Genomic DNA, 19,511 nt, shown 5'->3' on the forward strand with positions numbered 1-19,511 from the left:
ACCTCTTCTCCCTGTAATCAAAAACATCCTACGGTCATATGACTTGCCATATATTTCATGGTTCGGAAGAAAGAACATTGTCAAGTCATATGTCCTTCCCATCGTAACCTACAAAATGCGCATGCTCCCGATCTACATACCCGGGTCCTTCTTCCAATCCCTTCGACGACTTTTCTCTCAGTATATCTGGAAACAGAAAAAACCGCGTATCGTTTACACCTTGCTCACCAGAAGGAGAGGGGAGGGGGGCATTGACCTGCCACATGTTCCAGACATACACAGATCTATCCAACTCAGCTACTGGTTGGACCTTGTACACCCGACAAGAGACCCTTTGCTACTAAACCTGGCTAAATACGCTCATGGAGACACCATACTAGACGACCTCTGGCACCCCTCTCGACGCAGCTACAGCTCCAAGGGATTTAATCCCCTGGTGAAGGCCCCCTGCGAGACCTGGGATTCATTGAGATCCAAGATAGCCCCGGACCCCTCCCCAATCACGCCCATGAACACTCTGGGTAAACTACTAGGTTTTGAGCCAGACCCGGTGTCTAGGAGCGTCTGGGAGAGGTTCGCAGGAATCAAATTAGGAGACCTACAACCCATAATTCACCAAGGAGCAAGAGAAGCTGTTCAGCTTTTAGCCCCAGATTTAAATATCCCCTTCCTACAAAAAGCACAGATTACTAAAACAATAGAGGACTTTGCCAAGAGATATAAATCGACTAGGCCCTCAACACCGTTCGAGAAATTCTACCTGGAAGGCGCCTCTAAAAATAAGATCACCTCAAACCTGCACAAAAAATACATCTCACCCTATACAGGATATAAGCCCGCCTATTTAACCTCATGGGAACGCGAATTTAACATCACCATCTCCGCGGAAGACACAAATCATCCTCAGACTGGCCTTCGGATTATCCCCCTGCGTACTCTTACAAGAAAGCCACTACAAGATACTAGCAAGGTGGTATAGAACACCCCAATGGCTATATACGCACAAATTAGCGCCCCACGAGAAGTGCTGGAGATGTGACACCGCGACAGGCTCGTACAGACACATATGGTGGGACTGCCCAGCATTGGGCTCCTTTTGGAAGGACATCGAAGCAGCAATCAAAACCGTTAAACCAAATTTAAAACTAACACCAGAAATGGTGCTCCTATGGATACCGACGGATAACTTCCACCCCCTCAAGGATAAAATCATTGCCCTACTGTTAGACGTCGCGAAAGCCCTAATCCCAACTAAGTGGCAACAAAAATCCCCCCCTACCACAGCACAGTGGAGAGGCAGGGTAGACTTAATATACAATCTAGAGGAGCTAACGAGTTGGAAAACTAATACTCGGGACAAATTTTTAAAGGAATGGGAGCTGTGGAAAAGAATTCCCCAGTGAGGCCCGCCTCGCCGGGAATTTTCCCGGGGCTGGAATGAGAACCTCAGGGAAACACATAGGCCTAAAAACAGAGGACCTTCAACCATAACTACATTTATAACACTGAAACAAAAAACTGGACTGTACCGTGAGGGAGGCCCCGGACGTTGGAACGGACGGTGCGAGGGACACGGGCGTGGACCACGCTTGGCAGACTGACTGCATCTAACACAGGCCCCCTCCTCCTGGCAGGATGCAGCGGCCGCAAAGTAAGACCGAGGGGGCAACCCCACACATAAGCGCATAGCATCACCTACCCCTTTCCTTCCCTACCTCTCTCTCCCTACCCCCGTCCCCTTCCCACTTAGGTTATGTTTTATTTTATGTTTATATAGAACGAAGGCTATCATGACACCTTATGTAGCTCACCAAGATAAAGTTAGTTTATATTGTTTATGAAAGGAAAAAATCTGTTTTTTCAATCTAGTTTACTGCAAAATGTAAAATTTCTGAAAATACTGTCGCTAGGAGAAGCACTCCTAGCCTTGTGATCTTTATCACTGCAATCTTGTTTGTATGTAACCTGGTTTTTTATTTGGAAAACTCAATAAAAATTTGTTTAAAAAAAAAAGTGGGATTATTCACCCTGGAAAAAGACAATGAATAACGTTCTCATCCTTCGCCCCTATACCTCTTTTAATGCACCCCAAGACTTTATTTGCCTTTGCAGCAGCTGACTGGCATTGATTGCTCCAGTTTAATCTACAGTCCACTAGTACCCCCAGGTCTTTTTCCATATCACCTTTCCCTAGAAGTACACCATTTAGTGTATATTGGTGACATCCATTTATCCAGCCCATGTGCATAACCTTACATTTATCAATATTGAACTTCAACTTCAAACAAACATTGAACATAAACTTCAAACGTCCGTTTGTAGCCGCACATTGTCCTCCACTGTATTGTCTTGTATCGTCTGCAAATATTGATATTTTACTGTGTGGTCCTTCTATCAGGTTCTTTGCTGAGGTTACGAGTTTCATTTGCTCTGTCCAACTGGAGGCAAAGAACCCAGCTTAGAGCCAGACCGTCCGTGGTTCCGTACTAGTCGTCTGTTGCTGACAGAGGAGTGTACAAAACCAATTTGGTTGCTGGAGCTAAGTGACATGCTCAAAATGCAACTCCCTTTAAGATGAGCTGTGAGGACAAGGAACAGTACAGTGATCAGGCACTGGCAGGTCCTGTACGTGCTGGGGCACCGAGAGGAGACTGACAGGCTGTACTGGGTCCAGGCATTTAGAGTAACAGGATAACTCCCAACCTGCCACCCTCCTGGATCTCCAATCCAGGATGGGATTATGCAGCTGAAGCCAAGGCAACCCTAGCAATAGAGAGCTGGTGGACCTTGGGAGAACCAGCAAGGAAATTTTCAGAGTGGCGAGTGCCCACTCTCAGACCTAGTGACAAACAGAATGGTCTCAAGTAGAGTGTCTCCATTCACAGTAGTTACTCTTAGCGGCCTCTCCAGACGCTGCATAGGAATCTGGTAGCGATCCACCAAAGCCTGATACAAGAAATTCCCTGCTGAACCGGAATCCAGCCAGGCTAACACGGGGAACTGTGTACTGTAAGCAAACAATGTCACAAGTAAATGCAAAGCTGGAATGCACTGGTCTATACCTGGGGAAGCTACCCCTACAGACCCTATGCTCAAGAGTTCTCCCGATTTACAAGGACAGGTACTGACCTGATGACCTAGAGTGCCACAGTACATGCAGTCCCTTAGAACATCTGTCTACATGCTCCTCCTCGGTTAGTTTGACCCAAGCAAGGAAAGGGCAGTCAGGGTATATAGTTAATGAGTGCTTGAGGGAAGACTAAAATTTGCAGAATGAGTGCAAAGAAGGTGGGAGAGGATTCTGGAGGGATCTGTAACAGAGTGTTGGAAAGGATGGACCAGACTCATTGGGGAAAAAGGCAGGCCATTGAAAAGCGATCAGCTAAGGGGATCTGGAAAGCCAGATGGTCCAGGTTCTATGCTATCAAATATGAAATGATTCCCAAGGGGGGGGGGGGGGGAGGGGTCAAAATTGTGAAAAGGATCATCTTTATGGGGGGAGGGGAGACGAATCTACCCAAGGCATGCCTGCAATGTGAGATTTATTTATTTTTTACAAAAAGTTGGTCTCAAGGGAGGCTGAAAATGTGTCCAGTCTGAACGAAACTGCCATGGAAAGGGACGATCAAGAGTAAGGATAACTATTGTGCAGTGATGACAACGTCAAAGATAGCTATTAAAATGAGCCAGATGCCTTGACACAAGTAATGAGACATTAGAGGTGATAAAACGCAACTTCTAGTCATGAGGATATTCTAGCTAGTCCAAAGGAGGGATGACACTCATTGGTACTCACATAGCTGCCAGCATTCACAACGCTACTTAGAAGATAAAAAAAAGGGGGGTGAAACTGCAGTAAGGATAAGTATGGGAATTAAGTCATCTACTATTAGTTACTAGCCCTCAAGACTTCACTCAAAAAGGGCAGTAAGACGAGTGACTTTGTGCTTGCAGCAACCACTAGAAGTGATAACAGGGCCTGTCTGATGTGCTCCACAAGATTGTAGACCATTTAGTTACAGATGACAGAAATGTACAATTTATTCTTCCCATGGTAGGAGTCGCAGAGGTTGACTGATACTAATGTGGACTGCTTAGCATGGCGGGCTGCAGTGCAGTACGAGAGGGTAATCGTTCACCAGGCAAATACGCAGATCAGAAGGCCTTAAGTATCTTTTCTCTAGTGTTAGCTAGACTGGTCTGTTGTAGCTTAGCAGACAGTGAGGCAAATACTGCAAGAAACTGATAGCTAGGGCTTTAAGTCAGGTCTTTCCTGGCATCCTGTGCAGCCTTGGCTACGGTGCTACATAGTGCAGAAGGGAGTAACATGCATATGCTCAAATACCTGCATGATTCTCATCACTACTGAGATTAAATAACTACTTCCCTATGGGAGAGGTTACTGATGATGTATGGTGGTGGGATAATAGAATAACCATATCAGAGTCAAGCACAAAAAGCATAACTTGTTCTGCGGAAGGAGGAAACGAGCTGTCTGGTACTCAAAACTCTGCAGACATGAAGATATTGGCTGACTGGTGTCTGTGCCCATGATATAACCATGTTAAATAGAGATTGGCCATATGGAACTGTTTGTAAATATACCAACATACATCCAAGATAGAGAGCAATATACAATAATGCATTCATGAAGGAAAGCAGCAGAACAACCTGGTGCCTGTCCATTGTGATCATGGTATATAGAATCAAGCAGTACAGTTAACTCCTATGAAAGGGGTTAATGAGGCAGATGGTGCTTGTCATAATTGCGTAGTCATGAGATACAGCGTCTCGCCCTACGAGAATTACTCCTCCTATGGAAGATGTAACGCGGTGGATGATGCTTGCTATAATTGCGTAGTCATGAGAGATACAGGGTGTCACCCTTTTAGAATTACTTCTATGAAAGGGGGTAATGAGGCAGTTGACTTTGCCATAAGTGCATAGTCACAAACAGAAGAACACAGTACCGCTACTATTCCCCTTATGTAAGAGGGTAATGAGACAGGCTTGATGCTTGCAATAACTGCATAGTCATGACACTTACAGTACTGCAATTACTCCCAATAAGTGTAGTACGGTGGCATCTTATCAATACTGGTGTAGTCTCGTTGTGCAACAATTACTGCTCCTATGGCGAGGGGGTAAAGTGCACCCATAGTAGTTGAACCACCATGCTAGTTACAGGGGCATCCGAGTCCCAAGACAGTGGTTTTTCTCACTAGATGTTAGGCTGCACTCTTGGGCCATGTGTCTAATTTCGATAGAGAAGCTCCAGATCGTGAAAGGACAGCCCATTCAGTGTAGGGTACATTTTAGCATTTTCTTGGGAACTCACATTAATGCAATGTTTATCAGATATCTGTTCTGTTCACCAGTCCCTGTGATCAACAAGACATATGGAAGGGCCTCAAATGTTACCCTTGACTAGAAGGGTTATGTATTAAAGTCAACCAGAGTTGGGTCAAAGAATAGGCAAACACACACCACCACCACCACCCCCCTTCCCCACCCACACCCACAAAACTGGTGTATTTGTACAGTCTCCTTCATAGATTTTAATTTAGTTGAAAATTGGTTTGGAAGCAGCAAAACTTTCCTAAACTGATCGTGGTCATGATCTTGTTAGTAACAAAATATATATGGAAGGAACACGGACACAAGTCTGGAAAAAAAAACAAAACAAAAACACCCGTACAAAAAAGGTACATGGATGGAAAACTGCACACGACAAATTTGACAGGACAGATGGGAAAGCTTCCACAGGACCCCATTAACAGAGAAGCATTCAGTGTATGACATTGCTCATAGCCGATCATTATTCCGGGAAATAGCACATCAGGCAGGAGGGTCACCATTGGGACTTGTGTCTCAGGGCACAGGCACGACATGCCATTTACAGTATCTCACCATTTTTAAAAGCAAATCGTTAATAATCAGTTCAGATTTTATTTGAAACCTAAAGCAAATTTTCAAAGCTACAAAACATGAGGGGCATGGGGACAATGAGTTCATATTTTTGTCACAACATACTAAAACAGTTTACGGGAAGGTAAAAAAGAAAAAAGAAAAAAAAATAACTACTGCCAGCAGATCATATACACGATTGTGTGAATCCTAGCACAAAATGGATCCTTGGAGAGGAAATACATAGCCACAGTAACAGGATATTTTACAATATAAAACAGGGACAAATTCTACAGATGCGATTGCTCTTAAGTATACACATGCATTCACAAAAATGTAGGAATGCTGCCGTACAGGACTTTGCCTTTTTTTTTTCAAATTTTTATTTAGGTTTTTTCCTTAATGACTTCTCAGGCACAGAGAGAAAAAAAAAACCATTTTCATTAAATGACATCTTCATAAAAAAAAAGAAGAAAAATAAAAAGTAAAAGTGATGTTCTGTCAGTGTTTGCTTTTCTTTGACTTTTTGTGAGATCTGTGAGGGGATCTGGACTGGGATCTGGACTTTTTCACAGACTTTTTTGGGGACCGTGACCGTGATCTTCTAGATCTCTTAGGCGTTCGAGAGGCTGAAGGAGACCTGAAATATATAAAAAAAAAATAATCAGGGCATTAAAACAGAAAATAAATTAAAAAATTTAATTAATTAAAGGATTTAGCTGACATATGGATACAAATGGATATGTGCCTATGATGCACTGTGTGATCTGACACCTTCATAGCCAGTGATACTGCTTTTAGCAATTGGTGCTACAGCCTTACTCCTATGCATGCCGCTGTGCAGCGCTGACATGCCATGGCCCTTTGCTTCCATGATCGTAGGTGGTCATGCACCAAATCAGACATTAATGGCATTTCCTAAGGAAAGGTCATCAATTGAAAAGTTTCAGTTCATTTCTGGCACTTTGTGCCGGAAAGAATTGCGCAGTCCATCATGCTATTCTTTCTGGCATAAAAAGCCTGAAATGAATGTTTCTGCAGGTTCCAATTTTCCAGAGAACGGTCTCCGTTTCAGCATTTTCGATAATGGCTGAGATAGGCTCCATCTAGTGTTGGCCTTTTTGGGATTTTAAAAGGACACTCTGATGGGAGTCCTGGGTGGAGCCAATAACTAGGTGTGAATAGAGCTTAACTAGTGTGCACGATAAAGGAGTGCTAAGCTTACCTTTTGCCCTTTTTACTGACATCTCTGGGCGAGTCCTTATGAGAGGATCTGGACCGTGAGTTATCCTTGTGCGACCTTTCAGACCGTTCAGATTTTGGTGAAGGAGATTTGCCTCGCTTGCTGCTGCTGCTTCGTGATGGACTAGGAGATCCACTGTGACGCCTTTTCCTAGATGGTGTAAACATTAAGCACAAATTTCTTAGTAAAAGGTTAGCAAATAGCTGTACTGACAATATGCAAAAACGCAAACTGCCTTAATGTTGGCGTATGGCTTGTTTATAGGCATGTGAAACAAATGGCACTAATCTCTGTAACAAAGAAGAATAAACTGCAAACATAGTTAATCATTTATGGGAAATATTGCAATGTTGGTGCACACAGTAGTCGTGTACACAAGGGGAGAGGGTCATGCACATACAGGGCAACAGTGATGGAATCAGAGGCGCTGAAATCTAGGTATTGTGATGAATGTGGGAGCTGTGCCTGCAGTTACCAACCTGTGCTGCTACAATGCAGACAGGACTGTCAGTTCCTATCTGATCGCTGAGGATCCCTACTGGTGGACCTCTGCCAATCAATTATTGGCGACCCATCCTGAGGATAACTCATCAATAGTAAAGTCGCAGAAAACCCCTTTACCTTACATACTAGCGTTTTACATACACTGTAATTTTATTACATAGGTTGTGTACCTTCCATTATATGTCTCTTGTGTCTTTACTTACCTCTCTTTTCTGGTTGGTGTAGAGTCATCTTTCTCTTTTTTCTCTTTCGATCGGTAATCAAATTTTTCTTTATCCTTCTTATCTCTGTCTCTTTCTCTCTCCATTTCTTTTTCTCTCTCCTGTTAGAGATTACAATTGAGTTAATTGTACTTTTAACTGCTGCCACCCTGTGGTATTATAAGACAAGTGCTCATCTTTGTCATATTTTATAGCTGCATTTTACTAGGAAAGAAACAGAATATTGCTGCAATAACCTAAACCTGCACTAGACTGAGTCACCTATTAGAATTTACAATTACACAGCAATTAATCCATTATTGTGTATAGGACAATTTGTTAGAGTGAGTTAAACCTGAGAAACAACCACTTGACACACATTTACATAACAATGGTTTCCTAGCAGGAGGGATCAATTGGCCAGAGCAAAGAAAAAAAAAAAAGCTTCAGTTTTCACACAGGTGATCAGTGAGATTATAACTTTTGTAAACTGAAAGACATAAGAGACCCCAAAGCCAGGTGGTTACCTGATCGGCAAGAGACTACAGGTGATCTATTGTTACCGACATTCTACACCACCGCCGTGTCTTCCCCATTACACTAATCGTGAATGCAATGCTCTAATGAACTTCTGGACTATTGCATTCTACTCAAGTTCACTTGGGCATTCTCCCCAAGGAACCAAATATGTGGCACTATAAAACTCAGGGTCAGGAGGCAACTGGAAACAATAAAAGACGTTTACAGCTAAGTGAGTGCACACAGTAGGGCCCTGAAATATGAGGCTGAGCACTAGAAGTCACACATGTCACTGGATAGCAAGAACTGTCAGAAGAAATGGAGACTTCATGTTTCATCTATGACTAATCGGATATTTTTCTCATTAGAATATTCCTCCGTCTCATACACAACCATAAAAAGTAATACATTTAAACAGGAGTACCGCAACTGAAACAGACATACCCTCTGCAGCAGCTTGTCTCTATAATGTTCCACCTGTTCCTGAATGCTCTGTCCGGACTTCTTTGGCCTTTTACCAGACTCGATTTCATCCTGAAATTTCATTACCTTTAGCTTAAAAAAGACAAAAAAAAAAAAAGTCAAATTGGTCTGAACCTACAAATGACAGGATCACTAGATTCCTCTGTATAAAAGGCTGGCACCACACATGCAGCTTTTGATGCGCTGAAACCTGGAGTGTATCCATAGAGCAGGAACAATATGCATGCAGTTTGTTGTTGGCTCAACAAACTGCATACCTTTTAGGACGGACCCATGAATGCATGTAAAACAATGAGGAGTTTCCATAGCGGATTTGTCTGTAGAATATCTGTAGCTGTTTACAGTTTAAGCAATGTGGATGAAATGTCAAAAGAGCTCATCCAAATAATGTGGAAAAAACCCCGTAAATTCCCCTTCTCCATCTTAACAGGATCATTTTTCTTTCTACAGAGCTGTGTATTTGCTCTGGATTTGGGATCTTTGTAATAGGATCTCCCCTATGTACAGAAGGACAAGACTGGAAAAAAAAAAAAAAAGGGATAAGGCGGGTGTCCACGGGCAGGACGGAATATCACCGCGATTTTCCACGATGAACCTGTCTTAATGAGGGGTTCATCGTGAAGAATCGCGACATGCTGCGGTTTTTAGACGCAAGCAATTTGCCGCTCGTGTGCATTGGGCTGCACTTTCCGTAGTTATCCTATGGCAAGCGTGCCATGTGTGTAATTTATCGCCGTGCATCACGCTATGACAAATCACACGTGGACAGCCAGCCCAAAGAGTCAAGTTGTCCCTGGGAATTTGATGAAAGGTCTTTCTTGGATCTGGGTCTTGCATTTGCACCTTAGTCAGTCATTTCCACATTGCACTTTCTAGTTAGAAATTTTATTTGCGCTTTGTTGTTGTGGTGTAACTTAAATTTTCTTTGCCATACCATTATTTTTCCCCTGTATTGGCTTTGTATGCATTTTGATGGCAGATTGCTTATACTTGAGTATATGCAGCGCTTAAAACAGAGTTTTTCAGCACATTTTATTGTGCTGAAAAATCCCCCCCCCCCCCCCCCCCGGCTTATACTACAAATAAAACGCAATACTCACCTCCCAGCCAGCATCTGTGTCCCCAGCGGTGCAGCAAGCTGCTTGAGACTTCCCCCAGCTCGGCTTTCAATTCCCCCGCCGTCAGCGCTGTGTAAGTAAGCGCTGTGATTGGATCGAGCGCCAGTCAATCACAGACTGCGCTCAATAAACCAATTATTTACACAGCGCTGACAGCGGGGGAATTGAAAGCTGAGCAGGGAGAAGTCTCAAGCAGCTTGCAGCACCGCCAGGGACACAGACACTGGCTGGGAAGAGAGTATTGCGTTTTTCTTTTTACCTAGTATATATTAGAGTATAGCTAGGATTATACTCGAGCCAATAAGTTTTCCCAGTTTACTCAAGTATATATATTTGGGGGTTTGAAGTGTGATGTGATCACGTATCATAGCTCCCATCATGTGCTGCAACACTGTTAGTAGACACTATTGTAATTGTTTTTATGCATGGTCTTGTGAAGGAATACCTCTAAATCACTTTGTGATTTGTTAAAAAATTTGTTTAACCCCCCCCCCCCCTCTCAGTTTTTACTGAGGGGAGGTGTTATTTTTGCCACAAAACTTTATTCTGTGTATTAGTACGATTACTAAGATACCGACTTTATATACACTATATAGAGAGAAGTATTTGGACACTGCATGTTTCCCAGAGAAACTGCTTTCTTCTATATAGTAACGTGTCGGCGCTCCTTTTGCTTGTATTACAGCAGCAACATGTCGAGGCATACTTTCCACAAGTTCCCTGTAAGTCTGGGCAGGAATAGCTCACCATTCCTCGTGCCAGGCTGTGAGAAGAGATTGTTGAGAAGATGGGTGTGGGTGGCATCCCACAAGTGCTCATTAAAAAAACAAAAAAAACAAAATTTTACGCACGACCTTCTGACAACCATAACTTTTTTTTTTTAATCCGTCGCAATTGTGTGAGGGTTTGTTTTCTACAGAACGTCCCGTAGGTTCTATTGGTACCATTTTGAAGCATATATGACTTTTTGATTGCTTTTGATTACATTTTTTCATAAAAAAAAAAACAAAACACCACCCATAATTATGAAGTTGTGTATATTCTGACAACGTTGACTGTGCAGGATACGTATTGCAATACTTTGATAGATTGGAGTTTTATGGACGCAGCGATGCCAAATTTGTTTCCTTGTATTATAAATATGAGAAGGTTTGTGTTTTTTTTAAACTTCTACCAACTTTTATTTTTTCTAACAATTAAAAGTTGAACTAATTTTTCCATTATTTTTAAGTCCCCACACGGTACTTGAACTTGTAATGGTTTGAATCATTATAGAGCATGATTCAATACCATAGTATTGCTTTATACAGCTTTCAGACAGGCAGTCTTAGACGGCAAATCAGCCACAGCAGCCTTCAGAACACCCATCAGGGCATTTAAATGCAGCCATCAGGATTGAGGAATTTAAAGAGTTAACAGCCACTTTCAGCAATAGCAATTCAGTTTGGGTCGTTACAGATACGTCAATATCAAAATTATGTGTACTTTTTTTTTCATAACTCACTTAAAAGCTAAATTTTTTTTTTTTTTTTTTCTACGGGCTTAAACATTGTGATCACTTTTATTATACACTAGGGATGAGCGAACGTGTCCGTTACGGACACATCCGCACCCGGACACCGGCTTTGCCGAACACTGCAGTGTTCGCGCGTAAGTGTCCGGGTGCCGCCGGGGGGCGGGGAGATGCGCGGCGGCGCGGGCGGCAGTAGCGGGGAACAGGGGGGAGCCCTCTCTCTCTCCCTCTCCCCCCCACTCCCCGCCGCACCCCCCCGCGCTGCCACGGCGGCCCCCGAACTTTTTCGCCCGAACACTGAAGTGTTCGCAAAGTTCGGTGTTCGGGCGAAAAAGGGGCGGAGCCGAACGTGTTCGCTCATCTCTATTATACACTGCAATACTTCCCCCCCCCCCCCCTCCCTTTTTTTTTTTTTTAAATTGTACTACCCTTGTCAGCACAACACTGACAGGAATTCTAATACGACCTGCCTAATAGATGTACAAAGATGACCCCTGGCTGCCATGACAGCCCACTCACTCCATTAGTCTAATCACTTAGATGCCGCAGTTGCTCTTCACAATTGCACCAAAGGGGTAGAGGTTAAACATTCAGGATCGGTGTTCTCTCTAATCTCAGCTATTTCAGCGTGGTATCAGATATATGTTGGTAATATGTTAACCCCTGCCCAACATCTACCCTATAGATACAGCAGTGTCAAAGTACTTCTTGCAACCCATTAATGAGAAGAATGTTTTTATTGCCATATGGCAAAACCAATAAATTGTGCGAGTTAGGCCTCATGCCCACGGGCAAATTCAGATTTTAAATCCGCAGCGTTTTTCCTGCACGCGGATCCGCGCCCCATAGGGATGCATTAGACACCCGCAGGTAGTTAAATCCCTATGGAAGTCATTTTTCCCTGCAGGCGCGGGTCCTGCGTGCAGGAAAAAAATCCGGACATGCTCCATTCAGGTGCGGGTCTCCTGCGGGGACGGCTCCCGCAGGCTTCTATTGAAGCCTATGGAAGCCGTCCGGATCCGCAGAAGACCCGCGCCTGAATTAAAACTCACCTGTTCCGGGCGATGCAGGTCTTCCTTCGTGGCCGGAAACTTCTTTCTTCGACCCGGCGGATGTGCCCAGCGCATGCACGCATCCGACGTGCCGAGCACATCCGCCGGGCCGAAGAAAGAAGATCCGGCCGCGACGGAAGAAAGACACGCACGGACCGCTGCAGGTGAGTTTATTCTGATTTTTTAGCATGTCCGCGGGGCAGGAGGCACCTGCTATGGATTCTCCATGGAGAATCTGTAGCGGGCCTGATTTTCCCCGTGGACATGAGGCCTTAATGTGCAGCATTACAAGTTGTGTCACTTAGAGTATACTTTTGGTTTGGGGTACACAGTAGTACATTATGGAATTAGATTAGCTGGAAAGCCCTAATCATGCTTGCACTGCAAGTAGAGCAGCGTAGACACAGATATGAAACATCAATGTCTCTAGAAATCCCATGAAAATATACTTCTTTCCAACAATCTGCAGCCTGTGATCCAGCTAAACTGTACACTATGGAAAATATGCTTCAGTGATAAAAGGAATTTGTTGTCTCGAGCCTACTTTTCACGAGCTTCAAGTGATGCAGCTAATGAAAGCAAAGAAAGCCTGATGGAAAAGAACTAATGGGAATATGTAAGGCATTAACCCCTTGAGTGGCACGCCCGGAAAAGTTCCGGGACGAGCTCCACTGCTCATAGTGACATAGCCCGGAAGATTTCCGGGCTATGTATCACTATGGGAGCTGCAGAGCACAATGCCACAAGCTGTGACAGTGTGCTCTGCCTGCACAGACCCACACAGAGCAGTGCAAGGGCTTTGAAAAACCAGCAGAAGATATTGCCGACATGTCGGCAATGTCCTGCTTTGTTTACAGGTTGCCATAGAGACCATCGGCTTGTCAGAAGCAAGCCGATGGTCTCTGTGACAGGGAGAGCTGGTGCTTGGCTGTCAGAGGACAGCTAGGTACGAGCTCTTACAGCTGAGATCAGAGAAAACCTCCGATCTCTGCTGTGTTAACCCTTTACATGCTGCAGTCTATGTGACTGCAGCATGTAAAGGGCTGTCACTGCAGCATGTAAAGGGCTGTCACCATCGGACCCCTGGAATGTGATCAGGGGTCCTGATGGGTCCCTGTGGAAGTCCCCTAAAGGGACAAAAAAAAAAAAAAAATTAAAAAAAAAAAAAAAAAAAATGTAAAAAAAAAAAAAAAACACTTGTCTCCCTTTACTTTGTAAAAAAATCAAAAATACAATCACACATGTGGTATCCATGCGTCGTAATGACCCAGAGAAGGAAGTTAATACATTATTTAACCCCTTAATGACATGGCCCCTTTTTTCTTTTTTCCACATTTTTTTTCCTCCCCCCTGTTTAAAAAATCACAACTTGTCCCGCAAAAAACAAGCCCTTATATGGCCATGTCAATGGAAAAATGAAAAAGTTATGGCTCTTGAGACGCAACTGCAAAACTAGTTGAAATTCAATGATTAGACCATTTTAAAAAACCTGCCCTGGTGGGCACGACAGGGTGGTAGGAAACCTGCCACTCAAGGGGTTAAATAGTGCAGATTCGAACACATCTCAAAAAAGCAGCAATGAAGTCAGTGCACATTTTTTTTTACCCCGACCAACCTCAATTTCTCGAAGTTTGGCACGCTTCTCTTCACTCATTTCAGAGTATTTCATGGATCTGGAATCAGACATGTCGTCTCGAATAGGATTGGAGTAGTAGTGTTGGTCCTCTGACTTAGAACTTTGTGTGTCATCTTCATCCTCACTTTCTTCTTCTTGACTACAAAGAGTGGCATAGTTAGAGCAATTTATATGGGTCATGCTGTTAATCTAGTTATTCTCCCTAGTACCCACTCATAGAACTATTTATAATAGCATACCGTACATCAATTATGGCATCCATCTTTTACATACTCTACAGTATAAACAATTCTTTCCACAACTGCTTGAGGATTTCAGGGTACTGTTACTACATTACTATTTTTTTGAGTCATTACCAAAACTAGTAGTTGCAATTGCTGCTAAAACACCATCCCATCGCCCAAACCTAATGGCAATAAAGAATTGGGGAGGCAAAGATAACGTACACCAAACAAAATGGTACAAGTTTAAAGAGTGTTACCCATCTTATAAAAGTGATGACGTATAACTAGGATATGCCATCACTTCCATGGGTCAGTTCCCACTGATATTGAATGCCCACCAATCCAGAGAACGATGGGAATGCAGGGCCAAAACCAGTGTCACCCTGGGTACTAGCTGTGCTCGGAGCTACAGCGTTGCCATTTCAAATGAATGGTCCTGGCGCAGTTCCTGCATAGTGGGTGGACAGGATGCTCAAGGAAAACACAGAAAGGACTGATGTAGCAATAAACTAGCACAAAGTCCGCATCAATCTCATGTTTGGTGGAGAACCCGGAGGATTTTTCACTTTGTTACATGGTGTTCTGCTGCTTTGTGCATTTAGGCAGTCAGCACACGGGTGAGTACTCCCGGCCTATCCCCCTATCCTATCTGGCTGTGGGTCAGACCGCCTCAATTAACTTCAATGGAGGCTGTCTGTGCGGAGTCTGCAAAACAGAGCATGCAGCGATTTTTCCTACGCTTGTGGAAATCGCAATTAGTTTCCATGAGTGTGAAGGAACAAGCAATTTTTATATACCTTCAATGTATGCCATTTGCTATGAATCCTCCGTGCAGACACCGACAACAGATTCTGCAATGCAAATCTGCCTGTGCACAACCAACCTTACTAGGTAAAATTAACTATAAATTTAAAAAGTTTGTCCATAGGCAAACTGTCCAATTATCTCGTTTATCCTTACTTCAGATTTTCTTCTTCATCAGATGCCTCATGCTGATCAAATATCTCCCATTTAGAGGTCGTTACAGCTAAAAAAAAAAAAAAAAGGACACCAAAATATTTAACTTCACTTATTCAAAGACAGTTTTAGAGGAGCAAGTAAAAATATACTAAAATGCAGTTGACCAATATCATGAATAGACCCCTTCAAGTAGCAAACAAACATTGTAAATTATAGAGGATATACACCTCTTAAAAGGGTATTTCAGGACATTTATTTTTTCTATTGGTGACCAGTAGGTCAACAACAAATGATCGGTGGGGACCAATCTGTCGGATTCCTGCCAATCAGCTGATTTCCAGGGGCAGCTGTCACTGAGGTCAATGCAGGAAGCAGAAAGCGCTGACCATAGTGCAGCAGTCTGTTAGTATTGCAGGCGCAGCTCTCATTGAATTCAAAAGAGGTTATGCCTACAATACCTGGCCCGCTGTGCTATGGTCAGTGCTCCCTGTGCTGACCGCAGTGACAGCGGCCCCAGGAATCAGCTTATCGGATAGCATCCCGGGGGGGGGGGTTTATTAAAAAAAAAAATTTTGAACTGTTTGACTTCTGCATCTACTATATATTACAGCATATAGCAGGCTGCAGAATGCAGTTCACTAACAAATCCATCACAGTTAGCTCATCTGCAGCATCTCTCTTCACTCCTGAACCATCTTGCAAATTGATTTATGATATGTCATAAATCAGCTTGCACAATTGCTATTTCTTACATTTTCTTTATTATTCACTCACCTTGAGATTCCAGTTCTGCTTCATCTACAGCTTCCCACTTAGATGGTGCAACTTTAAAAATTGGTTCATTCTTTTTGTCATCACCAATATCCACTTTAAGGCAAAAAAACAAAAACCTACATAAGTCTGGAAGTACTGTAACATATGAAAATAAGCAATGTACGACAACAAAGCGATATCATACAAACATAAAAAAACAACTGACAGGGAATGCCGTCTAAGTCATCATCGAGGGCCTTTAACGGTACACCATCCAAATCATCAAGCGTGGCACCATCAATGGGAATTCCGTCAACATCCTCCAATGGAGCGCCATCTATTTCTTCCTCTATTGGGGCCCCATCCAAGTCATCAACTATTTCCTACAAGCACAAAATATACAATGCAAGACTGTAAGCAGTTTGGGTGATACAAACAGAACGTTTCCTCACCACAGTAGACTGTACTTACCTCGGGTTCCTTCTCTTCAATATTTACAAGACCAAGAAAAACATTTTGCAGTTTGATTAAAAAGGGTTCAGGATAAATTGCCCAGTCTTCCCAGGCACGGAAGCATGCCATAACACGTTGCTGCATACAGAAAAATACATAATACAGTTAATGAATAACTTGTTCTCATAACCCCAAGAGCTAAATCTGTATACTTGTTCATAGGAAGGGAAGCCAGGAATCAAATTGAGCCTAAGGCCGCCCGCAGACGAGCGGGTCGGATCCGGCGGCGAGAATTCTCGCTGCGGGACCCGACCCGAGCGCTTGCAGAGACGAGCGCGTACTCACCCGCGCCCGGCGGCCTCGGCTCTTTCATGTGCCGGCTGCCGGGCAGCCGACGCATGCGCAGACCGGAGCCATCGGCCAGGTGAGTGACGTTTCTGTGCGAGGCTCTGCGAGCCCCGCACAAAAATAGGACATGCCGCGGTTTGTTTGCCGCGCGAGATTTCGCGCGGCCAAACCGCGGCCGTCTGCATGGGAGTGCATATTGTAATGCACTCCTATGCAGGCTTTCAGTGGCGGAAATCCCGCAGGATTTCCGCCCGTGTGCAGGCGGCCTAAGGCTGTAGCCTTACCCTTTTTGTGCTGGGTAAAGACACAGCATATTAAAGGGGTTGTACCACAATTGCTTTTTTTTATCACCCATTGATAGGACAGGTGAGAAGTCTGATCGGTGGTGGTCTCACTGCTCCTGTGAAATAGAGTCTTATGTCCCTGCTCTTCTCACTACTGGCAGCTCACTGCACCTACCTGCAGGGATGTGGAGACTGCATGGAGCAGCGGTCAAGCATGCATAGCGTTGCTCCATTCGTTTCCATGGGGCTGATGGAATAGCCGAGTATAAACAAACACTCTACCATCTCAGACCGTCCCATTACAAATGAATGGAGCGGCACCGTATATGTGCAACTGCACATTCAATCTCTTCCTTGAATGTGCAGTTGCACATATACGGTGCCGCTCCATTCATTTGTAATGGGACGGTCTGAGATGGTAGAGTGTTTATACTCGACTATTCCGTCAGCCCCATTGATAAGAGTCAACTGTGGTACACCACCTTTAAAATAGATTTCTCACCACAAGCATTGATGGCACAATGTTTAGATATGCTATCAATCTCCAAAAGTCCTACCACAAGGAACCTCATTAACCGCTGGAATGAAGGTGCCACTACATCTGGTTGAGTACAATGGCTCCTTTGGCTTTTTTCCCCCACTTGTATAGCAGGGTCATTCCCAAACCTGCGTGGTGCTGAAACTGCATCATAGAACCATTAATTTGATTAAGCAGCCATGCTACGATTCCCGATACAGCAATGGCTCATCAGTGGCTCCATTTCAGAAAAAACAAAATGAACCACAGCCACTCTAGCCAGTGGCAACAGCGTCAGTGGTCAATTCTCTTTAATTGGACATTGATGGCATTTCTAATAAATGTGTGGAAAAAAAAAGGTTTTAAAAATGGCATTCCTGACTTCTGCAAAATGCATATGTAGTCACATGATGAAAAGTCAGACACAAATATTTATACCTTTCATCAAAGGCAATGAAATTAATCACAAACGTTTTCAGTGATCACAGAGCTTGGTTAAACCTGTTGAAAACCATTTCTTTTCTGAAGATTAAAAAAAAAAAAAAAAAACAAACAAAAAAAAAAACGCAAATCTTGCGTCTTAGAAAACCAGAATTTGCTTACCTTAAAATTCTCAGACTGTAGGTGACCTTGTATGGCTCTATAGGCAGCATTCAAATCAGCAAAAATTTGGCATAATTTATTTTCAAAACTGAAAAGAGAAACCTTGATTCATTCCGGGCATGGGTTTCACAATTACATTCACAACTGCCCATATTCCCTGGACCTACCATCATTTTAAGTGCAAGTAAATACATATGTAATACTATCAGTTTATAGTAACCTGGCAATAGGTACACCAAACGTAGACTCCAGATGTCAGAGCCCAAGCTAACATACTGAAATTTTAAAGTCTGCTACAGGTAGTAAGTTTCAAGGTATTCCATGCTTTCATCTACATACGGTAATGACAGCAATCATATTACATTTTAATATCTTTGATAACTGAAGGTCGCTTTTTCTTAACGTTTTCTACGCAGCCACCATTTCCACAATGTAACCACTTACAATTTTCTATAGTATGATGCATTGGCAACTTTAGCCGAAGAGTTATACAAGACATCGGATACCAGGTACAGTCTGGCGATCTAAGAAAGGAGTACAAACATCACAATAAGCACAAATAAAATAAATTTTATATATTATATATATATATATATATATATATATATATAATTTATCATACACATACATTTTAAAGGGTTTGTCCCGCGCCGAAACGTTTTTTTTTTTTTATTCAATAGGCGCGAGACAAACCCAAAGGATGGGTTAAAAAAAAACAAACAGTTTAGTACTTACCCGAATCCCCGCTATGCGGCGACTTCTTTCTTACCTTAGCAAGATGGCCGCCGGGATCTTCACCCACGATGCACCGCGGGTCTTCTCCATGGTGCACCGTGGGCTCTGTGCGGTCCATTGCCGATTCCAGCCTCCTGATTGGCTGGAATCGGCACACGTGACGGGGCGGAGCTACGAGGACCAGCTCTCCGGCACGAGCGGCCCCATTCACCAGGGCGATTAGACGCTGAAATTAGACGGCACCATGGCGACGGGGACGCTAGCAACGGAACAGGTAAGTGAATAACTTCTGTATGGCTCATAATTAATGCACGATGTACATTACAAAGTGCATTAATATGGCCATACAGAAGTGCTGAACCCCACTTGCTTTCGCGGGACAACCCCTTTAATATATATATGAAGTTCAAGAAATTACCATTAGTGGTTACCGATATCGCTCTAATAAAGGATGCATAA

General features: G+C 43.4%; 1 protein-coding gene across 5 annotated transcripts in view; it reads right to left on the reverse strand.

Moving 5' to 3' along the window:
* Positions 1 to 5,929: 5,929 nt before the first annotated feature.
* The window catches only part of U2SURP (U2 snRNP associated SURP domain containing), a 67,114-nt gene continuing 53,532 nt past the window's right edge, over positions 5,930 to 19,511 (reverse strand). For all 5 annotated transcript variants that reach the window (XM_066599435.1, XM_066599419.1, XM_066599426.1 and 2 more), the window contains 11 exons: positions 18,762 to 18,841; positions 18,318 to 18,405; positions 16,584 to 16,703; positions 16,339 to 16,495; positions 16,134 to 16,226; positions 15,360 to 15,426; positions 14,155 to 14,314; positions 8,818 to 8,928; positions 7,858 to 7,976; positions 7,133 to 7,300; positions 5,930 to 6,547 (listed from right to left, as the gene is read on the reverse strand). In XM_066599435.1, coding sequence (XP_066455532.1) covers positions 6,409 to 6,547; positions 7,133 to 7,300; positions 7,858 to 7,976; positions 8,818 to 8,928; positions 14,155 to 14,314; positions 15,360 to 15,426; positions 16,134 to 16,226; positions 16,339 to 16,495; positions 16,584 to 16,703; positions 18,318 to 18,405; positions 18,762 to 18,841 — 1,302 coding nt within the window. In that variant the 3' untranslated portion in view covers positions 5,930 to 6,408. The remainder of the gene's footprint in view (positions 6,548 to 7,132; positions 7,301 to 7,857; positions 7,977 to 8,817; positions 8,929 to 14,154; positions 14,315 to 15,359; positions 15,427 to 16,133; positions 16,227 to 16,338; positions 16,496 to 16,583; positions 16,704 to 18,317; positions 18,406 to 18,761; positions 18,842 to 19,511) is intronic.

The sequence above is a fragment of the Eleutherodactylus coqui genome, chromosome 1, assembly GCF_035609145.1.
Source record: "Eleutherodactylus coqui strain aEleCoq1 chromosome 1, aEleCoq1.hap1, whole genome shotgun sequence".
In the NCBI taxonomy this organism is placed as follows: Eukaryota; Metazoa; Chordata; class Amphibia; order Anura; family Eleutherodactylidae; genus Eleutherodactylus; species Eleutherodactylus coqui.